Source organism: Anomalospiza imberbis, chromosome 3 (genome assembly GCF_031753505.1).
Source record: "Anomalospiza imberbis isolate Cuckoo-Finch-1a 21T00152 chromosome 3, ASM3175350v1, whole genome shotgun sequence".
Classification (NCBI taxonomy): Eukaryota; Metazoa; Chordata; class Aves; order Passeriformes; family Viduidae; genus Anomalospiza; species Anomalospiza imberbis.
Genome location: NC_089683.1, coordinates 21,087,089 through 21,105,072, shown reverse-complemented (window position 1 = coordinate 21,105,072; position 17,984 = coordinate 21,087,089). Strand labels below are relative to the sequence as shown.

At 37.1% G+C, this 17,984-nt stretch overlaps 1 protein-coding gene across 26 annotated transcripts in view; it reads right to left on the bottom strand.

Annotated features, from left to right (window-relative positions):
- DLGAP2 (DLG associated protein 2) overlaps window positions 1-17,984 on the bottom strand; it is a 452,231-nt gene that overhangs the window by 17,243 nt on the left and 417,004 nt on the right. For all 26 annotated transcript variants that reach the window (XM_068183587.1, XM_068183591.1, XM_068183590.1 and 23 more), the window contains 3 exons: window positions 11,216-11,565; window positions 1,801-1,886; window positions 158-573 (listed from right to left, as the gene is read on the bottom strand). In XM_068183587.1, coding sequence (XP_068039688.1) covers window positions 158-573; window positions 1,801-1,886; window positions 11,216-11,565 — 852 coding nt within the window. The remainder of the gene's footprint in view (window positions 1-157; window positions 574-1,800; window positions 1,887-11,215; window positions 11,566-17,984) is intronic.

Below are 17,984 nucleotides of genomic sequence, written 5' to 3'. Positions count from 1 at the left end.
CCATCTTGCGCAGCCAGCCGCAGGACAGTGTTCTTATGTATTACGATTCTTTTCTCCTACAGAATGAGTGAGGACAAACCACAGCTCACAATTTTATCCTAACATTTCATATTTTAGTAATCATCTGTATACTGAAAATATACTGAAATGTTCTTACTTTCTTCAGAAAGATCATTTTCTTCTGCTTCTCTTTCCATTTCTTTGCACCATCCCTCCATTCTCTTAGTTTCAGTGTGTAGTAACTTCATAAACCAAGATCCGTCACGTCGACAAGGAGACATTCGACCAGTCTCTACTGTCTCAATGGCTGGCTCCAGCCAGGGTTCTGGTGGTGGAAGGTTTGAGGTGTCAACTGGGGTTCTATAATCTTCTCTGTAACTGAACAGTCCCTGTGTCCGTACAGTTCTCACTGCACTATATTGGGTGGGTGTGCTGGGCTCCGAGTGCTGCTGGAATGACGAGCCAAATTGAAGTCCCTTATCCTCCATGGTGATGTGTCCTGGAAAACCCTCCAGTTCCAGGTCAGCCTGGACAGCTGCTGTTACACTGTTTGAGCGCTTGAATCGTCCATGTCTTGGTGAAGGGGGAAGAAAGAAAAGATATTAAGACATATAAATAATGTTGATGGTACAGAGGCACAGAATAATGTGTCAGTGAGAAGGAATGGTTTCTGTTCTTCTCATTGGACTCTATGTTAAACATTTTTTCTTTGTGTATATCTCACTAAAATTAGATAGTGAGTAGAAACAGAGCAGAGAGGAAAAAAAATGCATAGTAGAATCATTGATTTAAGCAAGGGTACAAAAGAAAATAATTTAAATTGTCTCTGGAAGCAAATATTGATTTGTTCTCATACTACAAAATAACACGTGCCATTACTAGATAAAATGGAAATAACTAGCAAAACTAGAACTTCCTGATAGAAGTCTGTAAAGTATGCATATATATAAACTTTCAAATGTTAAGAATTTTAAGTAGAAAGATCTGAAAATCTTCTCAGTTAGGACTTTTGAGAATCCTGTAATAAAAGAAAGGTAATATCAGCATGTTTAAGACTGTGGGTTGGGGATTATTTGGTCTTAAAGGGTGCCCATTAAAATTTGATTTTCCACTGTTATATGACACTGAATAATGACATTTTAGAAAAGCTTTGTGTTAAAATGTTAGCTAGAGAAGCAAAGATTATTTGTGAAATCTTTTGACATTGGAGTCCATTGTCTCAAATTATTTGTAGTCAGTGATGGCAAAAGGCAATTTGCAGCCCGATACTCTCAGACAGCTGTTGTGAAATGAGATAATGGTCCTGGTCCAGTACTTGACAAACAGCACCTATGAGGGTTAACCTGTGGGTCAGTACATGGGCCAGCAGCTTTAAAAAACTAGAGAAGGACTGAACAAATCAGAAAGCTGATTCTAGTTTAGAATAAAGGTACCATCCTAAGAATTTTGTCTCCTTTTGTGGACTGGGAAAGCCTGGATCAGCATGAGGAGTCCTATTGAAGGAACACTGTTCCAACATGTAGCTCTTAGTATTTGTTCTTACAATAATTATATTGAGCCACTATTTCAATTTAATACTTTAATTTCCTTCCCTCCAATTAGAAACTGGAAAGTTAGATAAATGTGAAGCAAGTGCTAAGTAATCTCGACAAATTTTACCAAATGGTAAACATGCGTATAAGAAATTTGGCTTTGGGGATTATTTAGTGACAGCACCTGTCAGGTGTTATTTATTAAATCTGTTTACAAATGCGTGTTGTGTTACGAAAGACTACAGATTTTTGAACATGCTTAAATTACCGTTTTTCATCTTCCACTTGAATTCCAACAGAGTGGTATTCCCGTAGGCCTCTGCTTTCAGTATCTGAATCAGTTGCTGTTTCCACCTAATTCAACACAAAAGATACATCTGCAGAGTGAGCATTGACAACTCCGCACAAATTTGCACACAGTCATTCAAAATTAATTATATATTTCATCTCTTACTGCTAAGAAACACCTAGCACAGTCAAATAAATGCAATAGGTATTCAGTCTGGTATTATTGTTTTGGTGCTGTATCTTATTAAAGTTTTGCACAAATTCTTCTGCTATGTAATTCTCTATTTCAAATCCAAGCAGAAACAATTACTCAGTTTGGTGGGATCAGGGAGTAAGCTTGGTCTAGAAGGGCTGCTCTTAGAATGAGGAATCCACAGGGTAACTCTATTTTATATTATTGTAAACCAGTCTCATTATAGTCCTTGATTTACAAAATAAAATAAAGTCTGAAGTAGCCCCATAAGCTTGCAAGTGATAAAAAGAAATGGAGCAATGAAATTTTATTGACAACTATGTTGACAAATATAAGGCCATTAAATGATGTGAGGGATAGAGCAGAATGCCCTATCTCACCTTTTTTAAATAACAGTCCTGAAAATGCTGTATCAAGCAGGCAATTTATGCACTTTTTATAGCATTCCCATCTGAAATTCACTTAACAAAATATATTCACAGTAGTTTCCTTCAAGACTGAGACTTACATTTGCAAGTTTCTGTGGGATTTTATAGAGCACTCCCCACCACCACACCGCCCCCAAGTCTTTGACACAGACAGAGCAAGTGCTGCAGTATGCAAATTGTACTGAATCGAGGGAGAGGCAGGAAAAAAGAAAAAGACTAGAACTGACTTTTCCTTTTGAATAATATTTTCACTGTTAAATAAAAAAACCTATTATCAACCAGGTTTCTATATGCATACTCCATGTGTGAATTCAAAGAATATATCTGATGATAAAGATAAGAAGAATTTTACCCTTGCAGCAGTCACAGGCATCTCTTGAAAGAGCCTGATGGTCTTTGCAGCTGTGCCTCAGCTGCACAGTCCCAACCCCACCTGGTTTCTGAAGGGATCCAGGGATAAGGTGGGAGGAGGGTGGGAAATAAGTGCATATGTGGACTATACTTCTTGAGGAAGAGAGTTTCTGGTAACTTCTCCCACCATCTTTAAGCCGTAGCTCAGCATACATTCACATGTAGGTGAATGGAAGGGAGCTCCAGCCAGCAATGAGTACATGTTTATATTTACACGTGTGTAAGTCTTGGAGCTGTTAATCAGAACAACAAGTGCAGGAATCCTCTAATAAATGTTAATGGCATGCTTGAACTGCACAGTATAGCACCAGGCACCTTATAAATGTCTGCAGGTATCTGAAGAGAGGGTATCAAGAGAATATTTCCAAGCTTTTCTCAGTGGTGCCAAGCAATAAGACAAGAGGCAATGGGCAGAAACTGAATACAAGGAAGAACTCCTTTACAGTGTGAGTGACCAAGCACTGGAACAGATTGCTCAGAGAGGCTGTGGAGTCTCCTTTCCTGGGGATGTTCAAGAACCATCTGGATACACTCCTGTGCAGTGTGCTCTGGGATGACCCTGTTTTAGCAGGGAGGTTGGACCAGATGACCCAGTGTGGTCTCTTCTAACCCAACCCACTCTGTGACTATGTAGTGAATAAGAGCAGACACAAAATGCTTAGACTGTGGCTCCTGGTTGCACCTGTAGGAGTGCTAGCAGAAAGATGATGTCCGAGGTGGGGAAACATTTTCTGGAGGATGTTGTTTGATGCTGAAATCCATAACAACAATTGGAGGGATGAGGAAGTCTAAACTGTTTCTAAGAGCTGTGGTACTGGGGTTCATCCCAAAGCAACCAGTCAGTCTGAGTCAAATCACATAATTTAGGAACAGATTTCCCCAGAGAAGTTGTGGATACCTTATTTCTGGAAGTGTGTTTGAGGCCAAATTGGATGGGACCCTGAGCTCCCTGGTCTAGTGAAAGGTATTCCTGCCCATGGAAGAGGGTTGTAACTAGATGATCTTTAAAGTCCCTTTCAAACCAAACTATTCCATAATTCAATTCTATTTTATTATTCTATCGGACTGGGTCCAAAGGAAAAGACCATCATAATTTCATATTACTTCCACTTGTTGATCAAGTTCCTTGAACTTGTTCGACTGAACTGCAATTCCAGATGATGGTGTCAGTGATGTAGGCAAAGGCTCCACAGGTTACAAGTCTTAAGGTTTGACAAGGGAAGATAGGTTTGTGGGTGGCCAGATTGAAGAAGTGGAGCAGATGGGAACAAAGGATTTATCAGGGCCTTCTGCTCACTCACATGGCTCAGCACGGAAGGACAGGACAATGTGGCCAGTCCAGACCTAAGACAAAGCCAGAGAGATGAAGCCAAGCTGACATCTCCTCACATGTCAGTCTTTGCCTTCAGCCCTTTCCAATGAACTGCACTTTCTTGAAAGAGTGATATCCTTAGGATGACCATTTTTATATAATGTGCTCCTTGGTATCTAGGGAGTGAGTCCTGACGTATGAGGGGTAGGCCAGATTCCTGAACACAGAAATAGGGTGAGGAGGGTCAATGGTGTCATAGTTGTGGGGGCAACATACGGCTAGTAACACTCTGAAGGTGAGCAATGGCCAGTGGGCAGAGAATAGACTTTTGCTTTCCACGGAGATGGCTCAGCAGCTCAGACAGAGTGTTGTTGGAAACATGATGATGCAAAGAAATAAACAAGGAAAGGCCCCTACAGAGAACATCAATCAGTCCATCAATTTTTCTGGAACAAAGCAGGCAGACTTGCAACACACACCCTTCTTCATTATTGCATATCAAAAACATACCTGTTTTTGCCAGCTACATTGATTTAGTAAGAAATAGCAGGTCTTCTTTTGAACTCTGCTTCTGATATGTGGAGGCAGAATTCTCTTTTACCTTTATTTGGAATGGGTTGGTATCTTTCTATTGATGCAACACATCGAGAAAAAGTTTATCTGTGTGTTTACAAGTGTTTTCTTACTGACATTTTACCTGGAGATATAATCCTGAATAATTTACCCAATATGCAATTGATACCTAGAATTCACAGACACAAATTAAGTAATATGCTCTAAAATTTTATTCCAAAAAAATATCCGAAAAATGATGATCCAGGTATCAAAATAAAAATTATATCACTTATCTCTAGATATAAACTCTTGCCAGATTGTCCTTCCTCCAGCTTGCCAAGACTGACATTAACTAAATGACCTCATGATTGCCTTGATATTTTATTGCTTTCATTTTCTCACTATGCCTTGTAACAGCATAATGCCAATTTTGTGTGTGTATGTGTGCAGGCAAAATCTAGCATTGCAAATATTGTAACAACCAATAAAATGTGAAATGGAGGCAAATACCAAGACAAGTAAAAGAGGAAAATAAGACAGTAATTTGCAATCATAAAGAAAAAAAAAGAACAAACTACATTGCTGTATGACAGATATTATAAAGACTCCTGCTAGAAAACAGCAGGAAACTCTTTCATCTGATTGGTCAGGTTAAACGAAAATGAGCAGAGGATAAAAAGTAATACATTTGGTTTGATTGTGTGACTCTTGAAACTCAAATATGTTTTACTAAATCTGTTATTATAGTCCTTCATTCATTATTGTTTTAATATTTACATGGGTTCTAAAAACCTTAATATTTTCAAATTGGCCTACAGTCTCAGTAAAGCAAAACCATGTGAAGAATTTTATCTTTATATGTTTATGACGGAATCTCACACAAAAGAGGAAAGAAAAAATAGGCAGTCATATCAAAAGCAGAAGAAAGGAGTAGATCTAATATAGTAAAACAGCTTCCTCTTTCATTGCAAAAAAAAAAAAAAAGAGCCAAAAGTTTCTTAAAATTGGCATTTTATGCTACTAAAAATGTTGACATATATGCTTATGTCCACTAGGCTTAAAATATTAGTAGCATATGTTAGTTATGTTAATGTTAAAATATTAGTAGCATTAGTAGCATATGTAGAGCACCTTGAGATTATTTCTATATTTTCAGTGATCCTTGTGTGTCCCTTCCAACTCAGGATTTTCCATGATTCTGTGATTCTGTGTCTTACCTTTCACAAAGACATAACTGTCCCCTCCACATTCCTTGCTGTCAGTACAAGGAGCAGACAATCCTCAGAGATCAGTCACTGCTGACTGATATAGCTCTTAATTTGAAAACTAAGTATCAGATACTAACACTGTAGTGTTAGTGTTCGTGTAGTAAAGGATCCACAAGTAAATTATATGAATACAAAATTATTTCAATAAAGGCAAATCACTATTGCAAATAACTCACTTGCAATAATCAGTCTTAGTATGTTTATACACACTCATTCTAGCAAAGAATGCATGAACTAAATTTATTTTTTCAAAGTATTTACTATGCTTTTTAGATAATATTTAAACTACTCTAAAAGCAATCTTTATTTCTGTGTTAAAGTCTTACTCTGCTCTTAAACATGAGCACTGCAACTGCAATAACATTGCAGCATCTTAAAAATTCCAGTCCAAGCTTCTATGCATACTGTCTCAAAGGTAAACTTGAAGTTAATATATTCAATGCATAAGAAAACAGATTTTAACCTGTTGGCTCTTGCTTCACTCTCATAAACATTAGCAGTAAGAGTCCTTCAGGCCACATTATCTCTCCCCATGCGACTTCACTGCCCTCAATGGGCTTCCACTGCTGTAACCAATTTATCCTATAATTAGAGTTTAATAAACAATCTCTCTGATGATGTACAGGAAGGGAAATAATTCACCCTTCCTCTTTTGCATAGATTTCTCAGTGATAACAAAACTAAATAGAATAGAAAACACTACTTTTGACACTAGATCAAGTACATGTAATTGTGAATTCAGATAACCACTCTTAGGTATGGGGAGACCTTATTTGTATGCAGTGACTTCAAAGTAGGAAAAACACTTGAAATAAAACTACAGTACTAACAGCTATTGCTTTACTTAACTGATGGAAGATTTTAACCAGACAAAAACATACACTCTTTCAAAATAATTTTCAGAAACCTGGCAAAATAAACTATACTTTAATGCTTGTGAGATTTTTGTGTCTCACCATGGAGCTACATTTTGCCACTCTGCTACTTCCCAGCTGAACATCTGGACTACTCAAATATGTGGCATGGCACAGTAACTGCTAATTATCAAAAGGAGCAGCTTGAAAAGTTTCTCTGATCTTTTAAGAAAGGACTTTTTACTAAAAATACAAGCCAGAATTTAGAAATGGGATTTATGTCAAGCTTATATGAGATTGTAGAAACAAAATATTGTACACAGAAGAGGTTACTAATGACTTTTTTTTGGTGCATTTAATGCTAAGTGGCATATTGCTCTGAAGCAACAAATATTCACTGACTTCTCCAGGCAAGGAATACACTCCTCTCACAAAAGCACAGTCTAACAGTCATTTTAGGAGGAGAATAAACAGTACTTGCTTCTATAGCTTTGGATCATTTATGATCCAAAGACCAGTGTAATCAATGCAAATATTTCTTTTGATTGCTGTGTATACACTGAAGTAGAGAACTGACAGAGATGGTATAACCTAAACTGTACAAAGAAAATGTAGGTGCCTATCTAAGTATATTTAATGTATGGGTACAAAATGCTTTGTGTTAAAGGGAAGTTCTAGTTTGAGAGTGCAGAATATCATGAACAACATTTTTACTATGTGACAGGAATAATTTATATATATATATATATATATACACACACACACATATATATATAATTAAGTTATGCAGAAGATCTCCTTTTGTCACAAAAAACTTAAAGCAAGCTATTGCATTAATCTCCCTGGATACAGCTTTTAATTTATAAGAAGTATTTGTTCAATGTAGATTCTGGAGATTATAAAAAACCCACTAGGTATTTTGAAGCGTGATCTTCTGATGATAAATGAAGATGACTGAGTCCATTCTCTACATTACAATTAGGGCTTGTCTCCAAAAATACGACTGTGAATCAGCCTTCACACATAGAAAATTTGTTTCAATCTCATTAGTTTCCAGGGTTTCTGTTCATTTTGAGAAGCCTTGCAGTCTTTTAAATAGAGAAGAAACAAAGGACTGCATGTTTTGAAAAATTGAAAAAAATAGGAGGAATTCCTTGACATGTTTTCTCATATATTTCAAATTCCCAATGCTTTTAATATGAAATAGTTTATAACTAGAACAGATTTGAAATGTTAGTCATTAGCATATATACCAGGATGTGCAAAAGAGTGAGGAAAATCCTGGAAAATATCTTAGCAACAACCTTGTTCTCATTTAGTCCTTATTTTACTCTTGACAATCTCTACTCTCCATTTTAATTCACATACTCTGATTAGTCTTTTGCTGTCATGATGGAAGACAGATATGAGGTTTAGAGCTACTAGTATTACAAGAGTCTTGTTCTTTTTATATCCACATATTCTTTCAATTGCTGAATAAATTTTTAATCTCAAAATCAGTATTTTTAATTCATTTGAATTTATAAGTCAGCATGTTTTCCCAGTGCCTATTGACATGCCTGACAATATTTTTCTTGATTTATATATGTCAATGGAAAAAATAAAATACAACCCCCCCACCCCAACAAAGCCTTCGGCCATATTCTGAAAAAGCTTAATTTCCCAAGTATTTATTTTTCTGTTCAAAATTCCATCTGGGATAGGACTAACACACGGTGAGATGGATTAGTGTATCTGTGCTGTTCTCTGTCTCTACAGGCAGGTCTTAGAGATGTATAATAACTCCAGTGCTTCTCTGGGAGCTTGGGTTCTCTGTGCATGTGAATACCAACCCTATTGGCACATGCCTAGAATGCCAGGGCTTTTCAAAAGGACTTCTATTCACTACATGTGCACTACACAAATCATATATCTCAAAGACATGGAAGCCCTAGGGTGGGTCCATTGTATTTCCACTTGCAGTGGTACCACTGGTCACTCTGTACCTTTGTTGCTCTCCGCTCCTCTATGAAGCTCTCTTGGCAAACATTCTCCCATCAATGTGTTAAAGGAGTGGAACAGTAAAAAATGCACAAATTAACCATCCTGATAGCAAATTAACTAATGCAAATAAATGCAAATTCAATGCATTACCCTGGCATGGCATGCTAATGAGAAAACAAGTCATTTAGTCAATCAAGGAAATATGCAAATAAAAAACATCCTTTTCCAAGGTACTTTGACACAGAAGTCTAAAAGAAATTAAATACTGCAACTGTACTTTGCGTGCATAAATTATTATTTGTGTAGTTTGCAATAAGAACATTCTACCTGTGTTTTTATTCTGTACAAACTTGACAATAGCAATATAACAAAATGTATTTCCTATTTAAAAACACCGCAGAAATGTATTTTTCTCACTAATGTGATGTTTGAAACTTAATGCTGAAAAGAATCCCAAACAACTAAAATGTGCTCAGCGTACTGTTGAAAATTCAACTTTATCTAATGCCAAATGGTACAACCAAGCAGTTTGCATTTCTGGAAAGATAATAAACAGCTCACCATTCTAAGACCTGCTGTTGTAAGCAACATTTGCCTTTCTCCATGTGTGCACTTGAGGACCACTGTTACAGTCCAAGAAAGATGACAAGTTGCTCTGGAAGATCTGCTGCCCCCAAGGAAATCATTGCATGGGTGTTTTTGTGGATTATAAGCACATATGATTAAATACAGCACACATAAAGAAGGATCAGGGCCCAGTGAAAAGTACTGGTCATCACCTGTAGTTATAAACAGGATCAAGTGATGTAATCAAAGTTCCAGAATTAATTGCTGGAATATGAACAGCAACTGACCAAATCAAGACACCAACATTGATAAATACCACTGTGCACAGTTGCTGTAAAGGAGAGATAAGAACAACACTAGATGCTATTCCTTTCTGAATAGTAAGTTTCAGGTTAGGAGCTAAAAGGTACCAAGGATTTCTTTGCTAATCCTTTGAACTTTTCAGTGTTATCTCCCATGCTCCTTCTCTGAACAATTTAGGACACACTAATTACTTTGTAAAACATTTGAAAAGTAGGCATCTGAATATTTTACCATGGTTGTTAAATTGAATTCTACTTTTCTGCATCCAAAGAATCAGAAGAAAATATTTTTATGTCAAGGAAATGGAAGAACAGCTTTCTGGCAAAGCTGATTCCTTCTCATTAGTATAGTGCATTATGGAAAACCAAAATTACAGCATGCTAAAATGTTAACCTGTAAAGTTCAATCAGCAGCTGTGAAATGCTTAACCCAAACACTTTTCTATGACTACATTATAATATTAATGGAAAAGCAATTACTACTTTTTAAAGAAAATCACATTCCTTCTTTTTATTCTTGTATATTTCTAATATACAGTCACTCACTGGGCTTTTTTACACAGATGATTACCTTCTCAAGATCTATGTTGCTGTCTCCACAATACCTATGTCAAAATAAATGTCAGTTTCTCTATAGCTAATCTAGCAAAAGTAAGTGCAAAAGTGAACCCAGTGATGTAAATTAGAATATTCAGCAGAATAGAAGCCTAAATTTTCCTCCACTCCTGTCTCAAAAGACTTCACATTCTTTGCAAGTTCAACTTTCCAATTTTTATTATTACTTGGTATTTCCTAAGGATTTGAACAAACGACCATTTCTAGCTATCTAGTATTTACCATTTAGCAGAAGGAATAGCAATCATAATTTGCATTTGGAATTGTCTTATTTCGTTTGCCTGAAACAAGAGAACTTGACTGAGCTTTCCACAGTCTGACACACATTTTGTCAGGTGAAATAAATAGTGTGGGTTTTGATGGACAAACAGAAGAATGCTCAAAGACTGTGTTTATTTTATTACTTGCCATCTATAATTATGCTGTATCTACAGCAGAACATTTCTTTCTCTTTTTTGGTACCTTCTTCCAAGCACAACTAAAAAGGCAAGGGTCTCTTTGTAGGTAGAATGCTTGAAGATTGAGTGGCTTTACTTATTTTCCAAGGTCAAAAGAGAAATATAGTGGAAAAACTACAGTAAAGCATTTTAAAGCTGGTGAAATTCTATAAAAAGGACTGTTAATTCATGGAGGGAAGGAGATGAACATGCTGTTCACCTGTAGCTCTGCAGTATAATTTTCATATCAAGTGTTAATGACAGGTAACCTCCCTAGAGATCTATTCATTCATTTTCTCCCAGGTACAGTGTATTAGCCAAAGACTTTTCTGCACAGCCATGATGTGAATTGCAATTAACGCTAAGCAGCCAGGGGTTGTTTGTGAGATTATTAGAGCAAGTGAAGCTGAGTGACTCACTCTGTGGTATTTACAGAAAGACAAGCAAGACAGATGTTTATGATAGATTACCTGGATCCCTATGGAGGAACGGCGACTCTTAAGGAACTCCTCTGCTTTTGTCACGAGGATGGCCTTGTCACTGGTCCGTATGGAGGCGCTCTGGCTCTCGGCCGCGTGGCGCTGGGCAGCCGCTGTCTCCAGGGCGAGGTTCATGGCCTTGTTGCTGTCCAAGCTGTCGGTGGAATTGTACATCCCTCGCCCATCCTGCGGCCACGGGGATATCCTCTGAGTCCGGCTGTCGTGGTACGCGTCCTGGGTGGATTCTGTGCTGCTCTGTGCCGTGACCGAGATCAGTGGCTTGGAAGTGGTGCGAGGGGGTACTGGTGGTGGTGTTTTTTTGTAACTTGTATAAGTTACAGCTATGGAAAGAATTAAAATAAAAAAAAAAAAAAAGGCAGAAAGAAAAAAAGAAAGAAAAAAGGAAAGAGAGAAATCAAGATTAATCTGATGGAAACTTGACAACAGAAATCACCTTAAGATTGTGCTACTTAAAAATTATGATGGTGTAGCGTAGTTCTCTTCATGAACCTCACTATTATTTGAAAGTGTCACTCAGAGTCAGATGGCTATCCACAGAAATATTTTATTTCAGCAAGGAAGAAGGAAGGGGTGGAAATGGGAGTCCCAAATTACAGTGAAGATGAAAGAGAGTTAGCAAGGATATGTGTGTTAAGACCTGTGCTGGGTAAGTACACACTGAGGCTTCTGAGATTAAGGGATAAAGCTCATAAAAGAAATAAAGGAAGATTTTTTCCCCCCTGTTCTTATTGTCTGAATGGTGAGCTTTGTATGGATACAGTATACTAAGAAAATAGCATCGATATACTGGAACAAAATATTATTCAACAACTTCTACTTTATGGTATGCCACTCTATAACCTTTTAAAATCCTTCCAGGTACACTGGTTGGAATTAGGCAAGTTTGGCTACTTACTTGTGCAAGAAGCATATATTTAAATTTTTTTTCAATACACTTAATAGAAGGAAATTCAAAGCATGTTAAAAATATTGTAATATATGCAAAGCTATTAAGACTTAGAGCAGTTCTGAGGCTGGTTTAACATAGATTCTATCTTCCAGCATAAGACTCAACAAAACATCCAAGAAAACTCTACTGTGAACTGTGCCAATACTGCATCCTTACAAAATTAAAAAATATATATAGATTAATATTTAATCATTAATATCACAGAGCTGAATTTTCTAATTGTCTAAGCCCATTATACACTTTTTCACCATTTTTTTGGTACTAATAAGAATACTTCTGCTGTGGAAGAGTATTTTCCCCAAAGCACATACAAACATTATTCATAAAATTAGCAACGGATAAAAAAAATGCATTGTGGTATATCTATCTTTATTCCTATATGGAGAAACCAAGTCTAATTCACTTCTTGTATAGTAACAGGAGTAAGTTTGCCTTTGTCTGGTGTTACTAATGGATTGACATGGCAACAGTTAACTCAGATAACCTTGGAACTGGGGTTACTTGAGTCCAAAAAAGGTTCTGTAAAAGTTCCTCTTCCCATTACACCAGTATGGGCTTTTGAGCAATGAAGTCACCCTCTCCAGTTGTGTTTTATTTATATAAGGCTGTGCTGCAGCCATCTGTAATGAAGAGGTCAGCCTAGGAATTAACACCTTAGACTGCTAAACTTGTATCACCAGGCTAGCCTATGTGAACAGTGAGGCTTGAGAAAGTGACTCTTAAATGTTGACTCTTGATAATCACAAATTAAAGTGTTATCATGCATAAAAGAGAGAAAGGCTGAACTAGGAAGGAAAATCTTCATTTAAAGAACATTTTGAATTACTATTGATGATGCTCAGTTCTGGTAGAGATTTGGAGCCTTGCTCTGAGCTAAATTGCTCAAACAGAGTGAAACACGTGAAACATGTAAAACATGTGAAACATGCTCTTCAGAACTTGAGGCTGTGTTTTTTTTGAAGTGCCATTTTGTTGTCCTATCACCAATCTTATCTCCTGTCAGTTTTGTAACCAGCAATTAAGAAGAAAGAAAAAACTCATTATTTTTCAGATGCTTTAGGGAGTACAGAAAGTTCACAGAAGAAGGGGGAGGCTGTTGGAAATTAGGCCATTGTCTAATGAACTCAAGCAGTGGGTCTGAGGAATGTTTCCACTAAGAGAGTCGCCATGATGCTGCTTCCCCACTCTGCAAATGTAGATGCAAGGGATCAATGTGCTGGGAAACATTATAAATAGACAAAATGGGGTGAAATAGGGTGAACAATATCCAGCACAGGAAGTCAATTTTACCTGTAACATAAGACAGGCTATCACTGTGATAACTACTTTACTGTTTTTTACATCTGTCTTCATGTAAAAGAATAGCAGTGAATAATGAAACATATGGTTAATGTGATAATGAAACATCACAAGCAGGTATATCCCTACTACTTGAGCAACAGATCACTTCTCTGTCTAATGAATATAAATGTTAAACTGCTGTTGCAACCCTTCTTAGCTGACTTAATCTTCATTTACATTTCTGAAAAAGAAAAATTCTCCCTGTGGCAAAACCAAAACAATTTCTTGCCTTTTTTTCTTCCCCCCCCTTTTTTTCTCTCCCTAGAATTGAATATTTTATTCTAAAAAAGTCTGATTATTTTCGTGGAATGACACGATTTAAAGCCACCAAGTATTAGAGTAATTGCAGTGTTCTGACAAACATTTGATTATGAACACTAAACAGAAATTAAAAATCCCACAGATATTCAAAAAGTAGAAGAAATTTCAGTAGACTAGAAGTTTGTGAGAAACTGGCTACATGTTTACAATGAAATATGGCAGGAGAAATTAAATTAATTCCTATACAGTCACAGAGATCAAATATTGAGCAGGGAATAAAAAAATCCATCTCCACATTGTTAATGAGTTCATATCTGAAAGAACAGTTTCAGGGACAGAAATCTGGGACTAATTGGAGACTAACAAAATCAAGTAAGAGGATAGAGACCTGCATTTGAGAGTCAAATCTTGCTACCAAATTCTATTTGCTTTAATCACTCAAGTGGCTCTAGTGAAGTAAATGGGATAACTTGGCATGTGTTGCTGACTTAAGGGACAGCTACATAACAGATTAGGGTCTTGTTAAAGGTGAAAGTAACACAGTAATCCACAGTTTACTGTTCATGCTTGGGTTTAGATCTCTAATAAATACCTATTGCCTTAAGGTCTGAAGCATGAAACTTTATGTCACTTGCAAATTGTTTCCATTAACAATGGCATCTGCAAATAGTCCTGGTATCAACAAAATCCCTTTTCTATCATGTCTAGTTCTTGGTCCTGGCAATTGTAAAGGTAACACATTACACATATGAAGAAACATTTCCTGCTCCTAATAGAAAATGAGCTTTTTATTTATCATCTGCTTATGCTGATGGACAGGGACTCCTGTCACATTTGCACCATTCTTTATTCTGTAAATTATATTTGCCTTAATAGTTATTAATCCAAAGCAAGCATATAAAACCTCTTCAGCAGTGCTTCATGTCTTCCCCATTTTTATTCATCATTCTGCAAACTCCAGAGCTGTGGTGGATTTTGCTGGCCCCACAGAGAGGGTTGGTGCTGGGCAATGCAGTCCTGGGGTGCTGAGCACTGACGGAGGACAGTGCCCCATAGCTCCACAGGGCACTGATGGTGAAAATTGAACTGAGAACGAGAAGACCAGGATGGGGAATTCTTGTCTTCAGTACGGACAAGCTGAGCATCAGAGGCAGCACAACAGCAGGAGATGAGACCCAGCATGAGGCAGGCCTATGAAAGAGCACCAGGAGGGCAGAGCTGGTACAGGATGGCTTCAGACAGATTTAAATTGCGCAGCTGAGCAGATGCCAGAGACCCACTCCATGTTCGGACACATAAAACATCAATCCAGAAAAATTTCCTCTTGTTTCTAGTGCTGACCAAAGATTTCTGAATTCTTTAATTTTTAGTGGTTTTAGTGTGCATATCCTGAATATTCCTGATATTTCTCTCACCAGTCCTGCTGCTGAGCAATGAGGCTCAAGCAAAGTAAAAGCAACAGGCCTCTGCAATGCTGTTAATCAGTTTGCAAAATCTATAGCTGCTCCGAAATGCAACGAAAAAAAAAAGTAGATGTCACAAGACATAAGTATGTCTTTTTATGAATAAACTAGAAAAATAAACTAAAATTTTCTTTCCAGTTGTATTCAAAGGTTATCTTGATATAAAAAGCAGAATTTATTTTTTGACTAATTTAAGAAAGTGGGAAAAATATTTTTTAAAGTTTTGAACATACATTTTGTCCTCCTCTAGTAGCTTATAATAATCAATCAAAAATTACAAAAATGGAAACAAACTGTTCTAATTCTAAACCATATGGGTATTTCAGACTCCTATTTGAATCAAAGTATTGACTGCTTAGGTATTTGCCCCACTTCAACATAAATATGTGCAATTGGCTCCACTAGATTTTCTTTTAAGGAAGGGCATTTAGTGAAATGGAGAGAAAAAAAATGGTTCTGTGCTGCTTCGTAGTGGGCCAGATTAAACAATGGTGCAAACCAGGTATAATTTGTTCAGAAGAAATGAGACAGTAACAATGCAGCATAACATGCAGTAATTTCTCACCCAGTCAGGAAAAAGTGTAAAACGTCAAATTAGTTTTGTAAGGATTGATATCCTAAGTGCCGGACCCTCACGCACACAAGATTGCCTACCAGTGCTGAATTTGGCACAGAGGTGGCTAGGAAGGACCTATTCTGTAAACCATATTAATTTTTTTATTTGCTTTTTTATGTAATGCCAGCCAGGCAGCATTGGTCACAACCAGAATATCAGGCATTATGGCAATACTGCAGAGTAGGCAGGAAGATGATTCCATCTCTGAAGAACTGGCAATTTGGTGGTTTGGATACACACAGTAGAAATACAAGGAAGATTTCCTGATAATTATAAGCAACAGTTTAACTGATATAGCTGGAAGCAGAATATCCTGCTTAATCTACACTGTATCTGTTTAAACTTGCTAAAATTTACTGTTGATTCAGCCATAGAAGTCAGTTATTCAGGCCATATTTCAGTGTCAGCAAAGTTTATACTAGAAATAACATTATTAAAATAAGTAAATTTAGATATAACTTCAGGTTAGCCATAGACCTTCACAGACACAATGCAGTAGGAGAAATGTGATTTATTTGATGAAATAGCGGTGTCTGTGGGTGACATTCAGAACACCTTTCAAAAGGCAGTCTTTTAATAAATCACCACTTTTGGTCCATTTGCAAGATAGAATCACCTGAGGGGTTTTTACAAATCGATATAACCATTAAGTACTTAGTAAAAATAACATTATTTAGGCTGAGATCACAAAGTTAGCTGGGTGATGAATTTACATGAAAGCACCACCATTAAAGGAAATGGTTGTGGCAGGAGTAAACTAGATTTTCTGTTTTGTACAGAGGTCTATCCAGAAGGAGGATAATTACTCTGCAGGGAGCTTGGAGCTGCCCTGGAGGCTGAGGTCCCAGGGACATGCTGCTGAAGGCACACAGGGCTCCTCTGAGGAGCCACAGCACCACAAGAAACACAATGCAGATGCCCAGTCTGGAGCTAGATCTTCTTCTTTGCATGGGGAAAGTCAACACCAACGCTGAAATTATTTCAGAAGAGGAAAAAGAGACCTTGTCATAACAAAAGGCGACAATCAAATCTAATCATGTATCAAAAGAGTAATCAGCTCTTGGAGTAGTCTTTTGGTGTATACCATTTTAGCCAAAGGCTTTGCAAGTCCCAGCTAACATGTCCCTGAAATACCCTGAAATCTCCTCACTGTTCTCCATCATGGTCATTAGAAATTCTGAGTTACTCCCAAAATCAAAATGTACATGTGGGTGCCTAACAGTTACTTCTCAAAACACAGAATGATGATCATTAAAAGAACATTAAGAAATCAAAGGGGACTCTTGAGAGAAAAAAAAAATCACAGACACTAAAAGAGTTTATTTCTCACAAAAAGAATTAATTATTTGATGATTTTTCTAACAAGGCATGGATGTCAAAAATAAGAATACAAGTCCCCATTTAAAAGAGAGGGTGTTGGGACATATCTTTTTATATATGCCTCTTTTCATCTTCTATCTACACCAGCCTCTGATTCCAAATATAATTAAAAGGAGACTGTAGTGTCAAACAAGACAGTTTAATTGTACAAAATAATCTGCTTTTCTTAGTTAAATTCTGAAATGTTAGTAAGGGGTTTCCTTCTTGAATCAACTATAGCTTTAAAGTTCAGTCATGACAAAAAGCTTTAAAAGTGCTTAGTTTTAACATGTGTAGCCTCTGGTATTTAATTAAGAAAAATGGATCTGTTAGGATGATGAGGAAAAGGTTGAATCAGACTGCTTGGATCCAAGTAAATTAGTATATCAGTCTGTTTGTATCCAAGATTGCCATTTTCAGTGTGTGCCCTCAGTGACTACCTCAAAACCTACATTGATGTTTGGAGTCTCTACTTTCTCCTTTCAGAGCTGAAGCAGTATGTACTCAGGCTGCACAGAAAAAGAGTGATTTGCTCCATTGCCTGACCCTAGACAGGCATCTGAATGTAAATCAAGTTCTTTAGAGTGCTCCTCTAACACACCCACTTGTACTTAAATTGAAATATTGTCTGTATGTGAGAGTAGGGCAGGTGAGGGAAATGTCACATACAGTCCAGGCTTCTCCAGCCCTTTCCTTTGCTGCTCCCTGGAAAGGTCCACACCTTTGCTCACTGCTCTGGTGGTGAAAGAT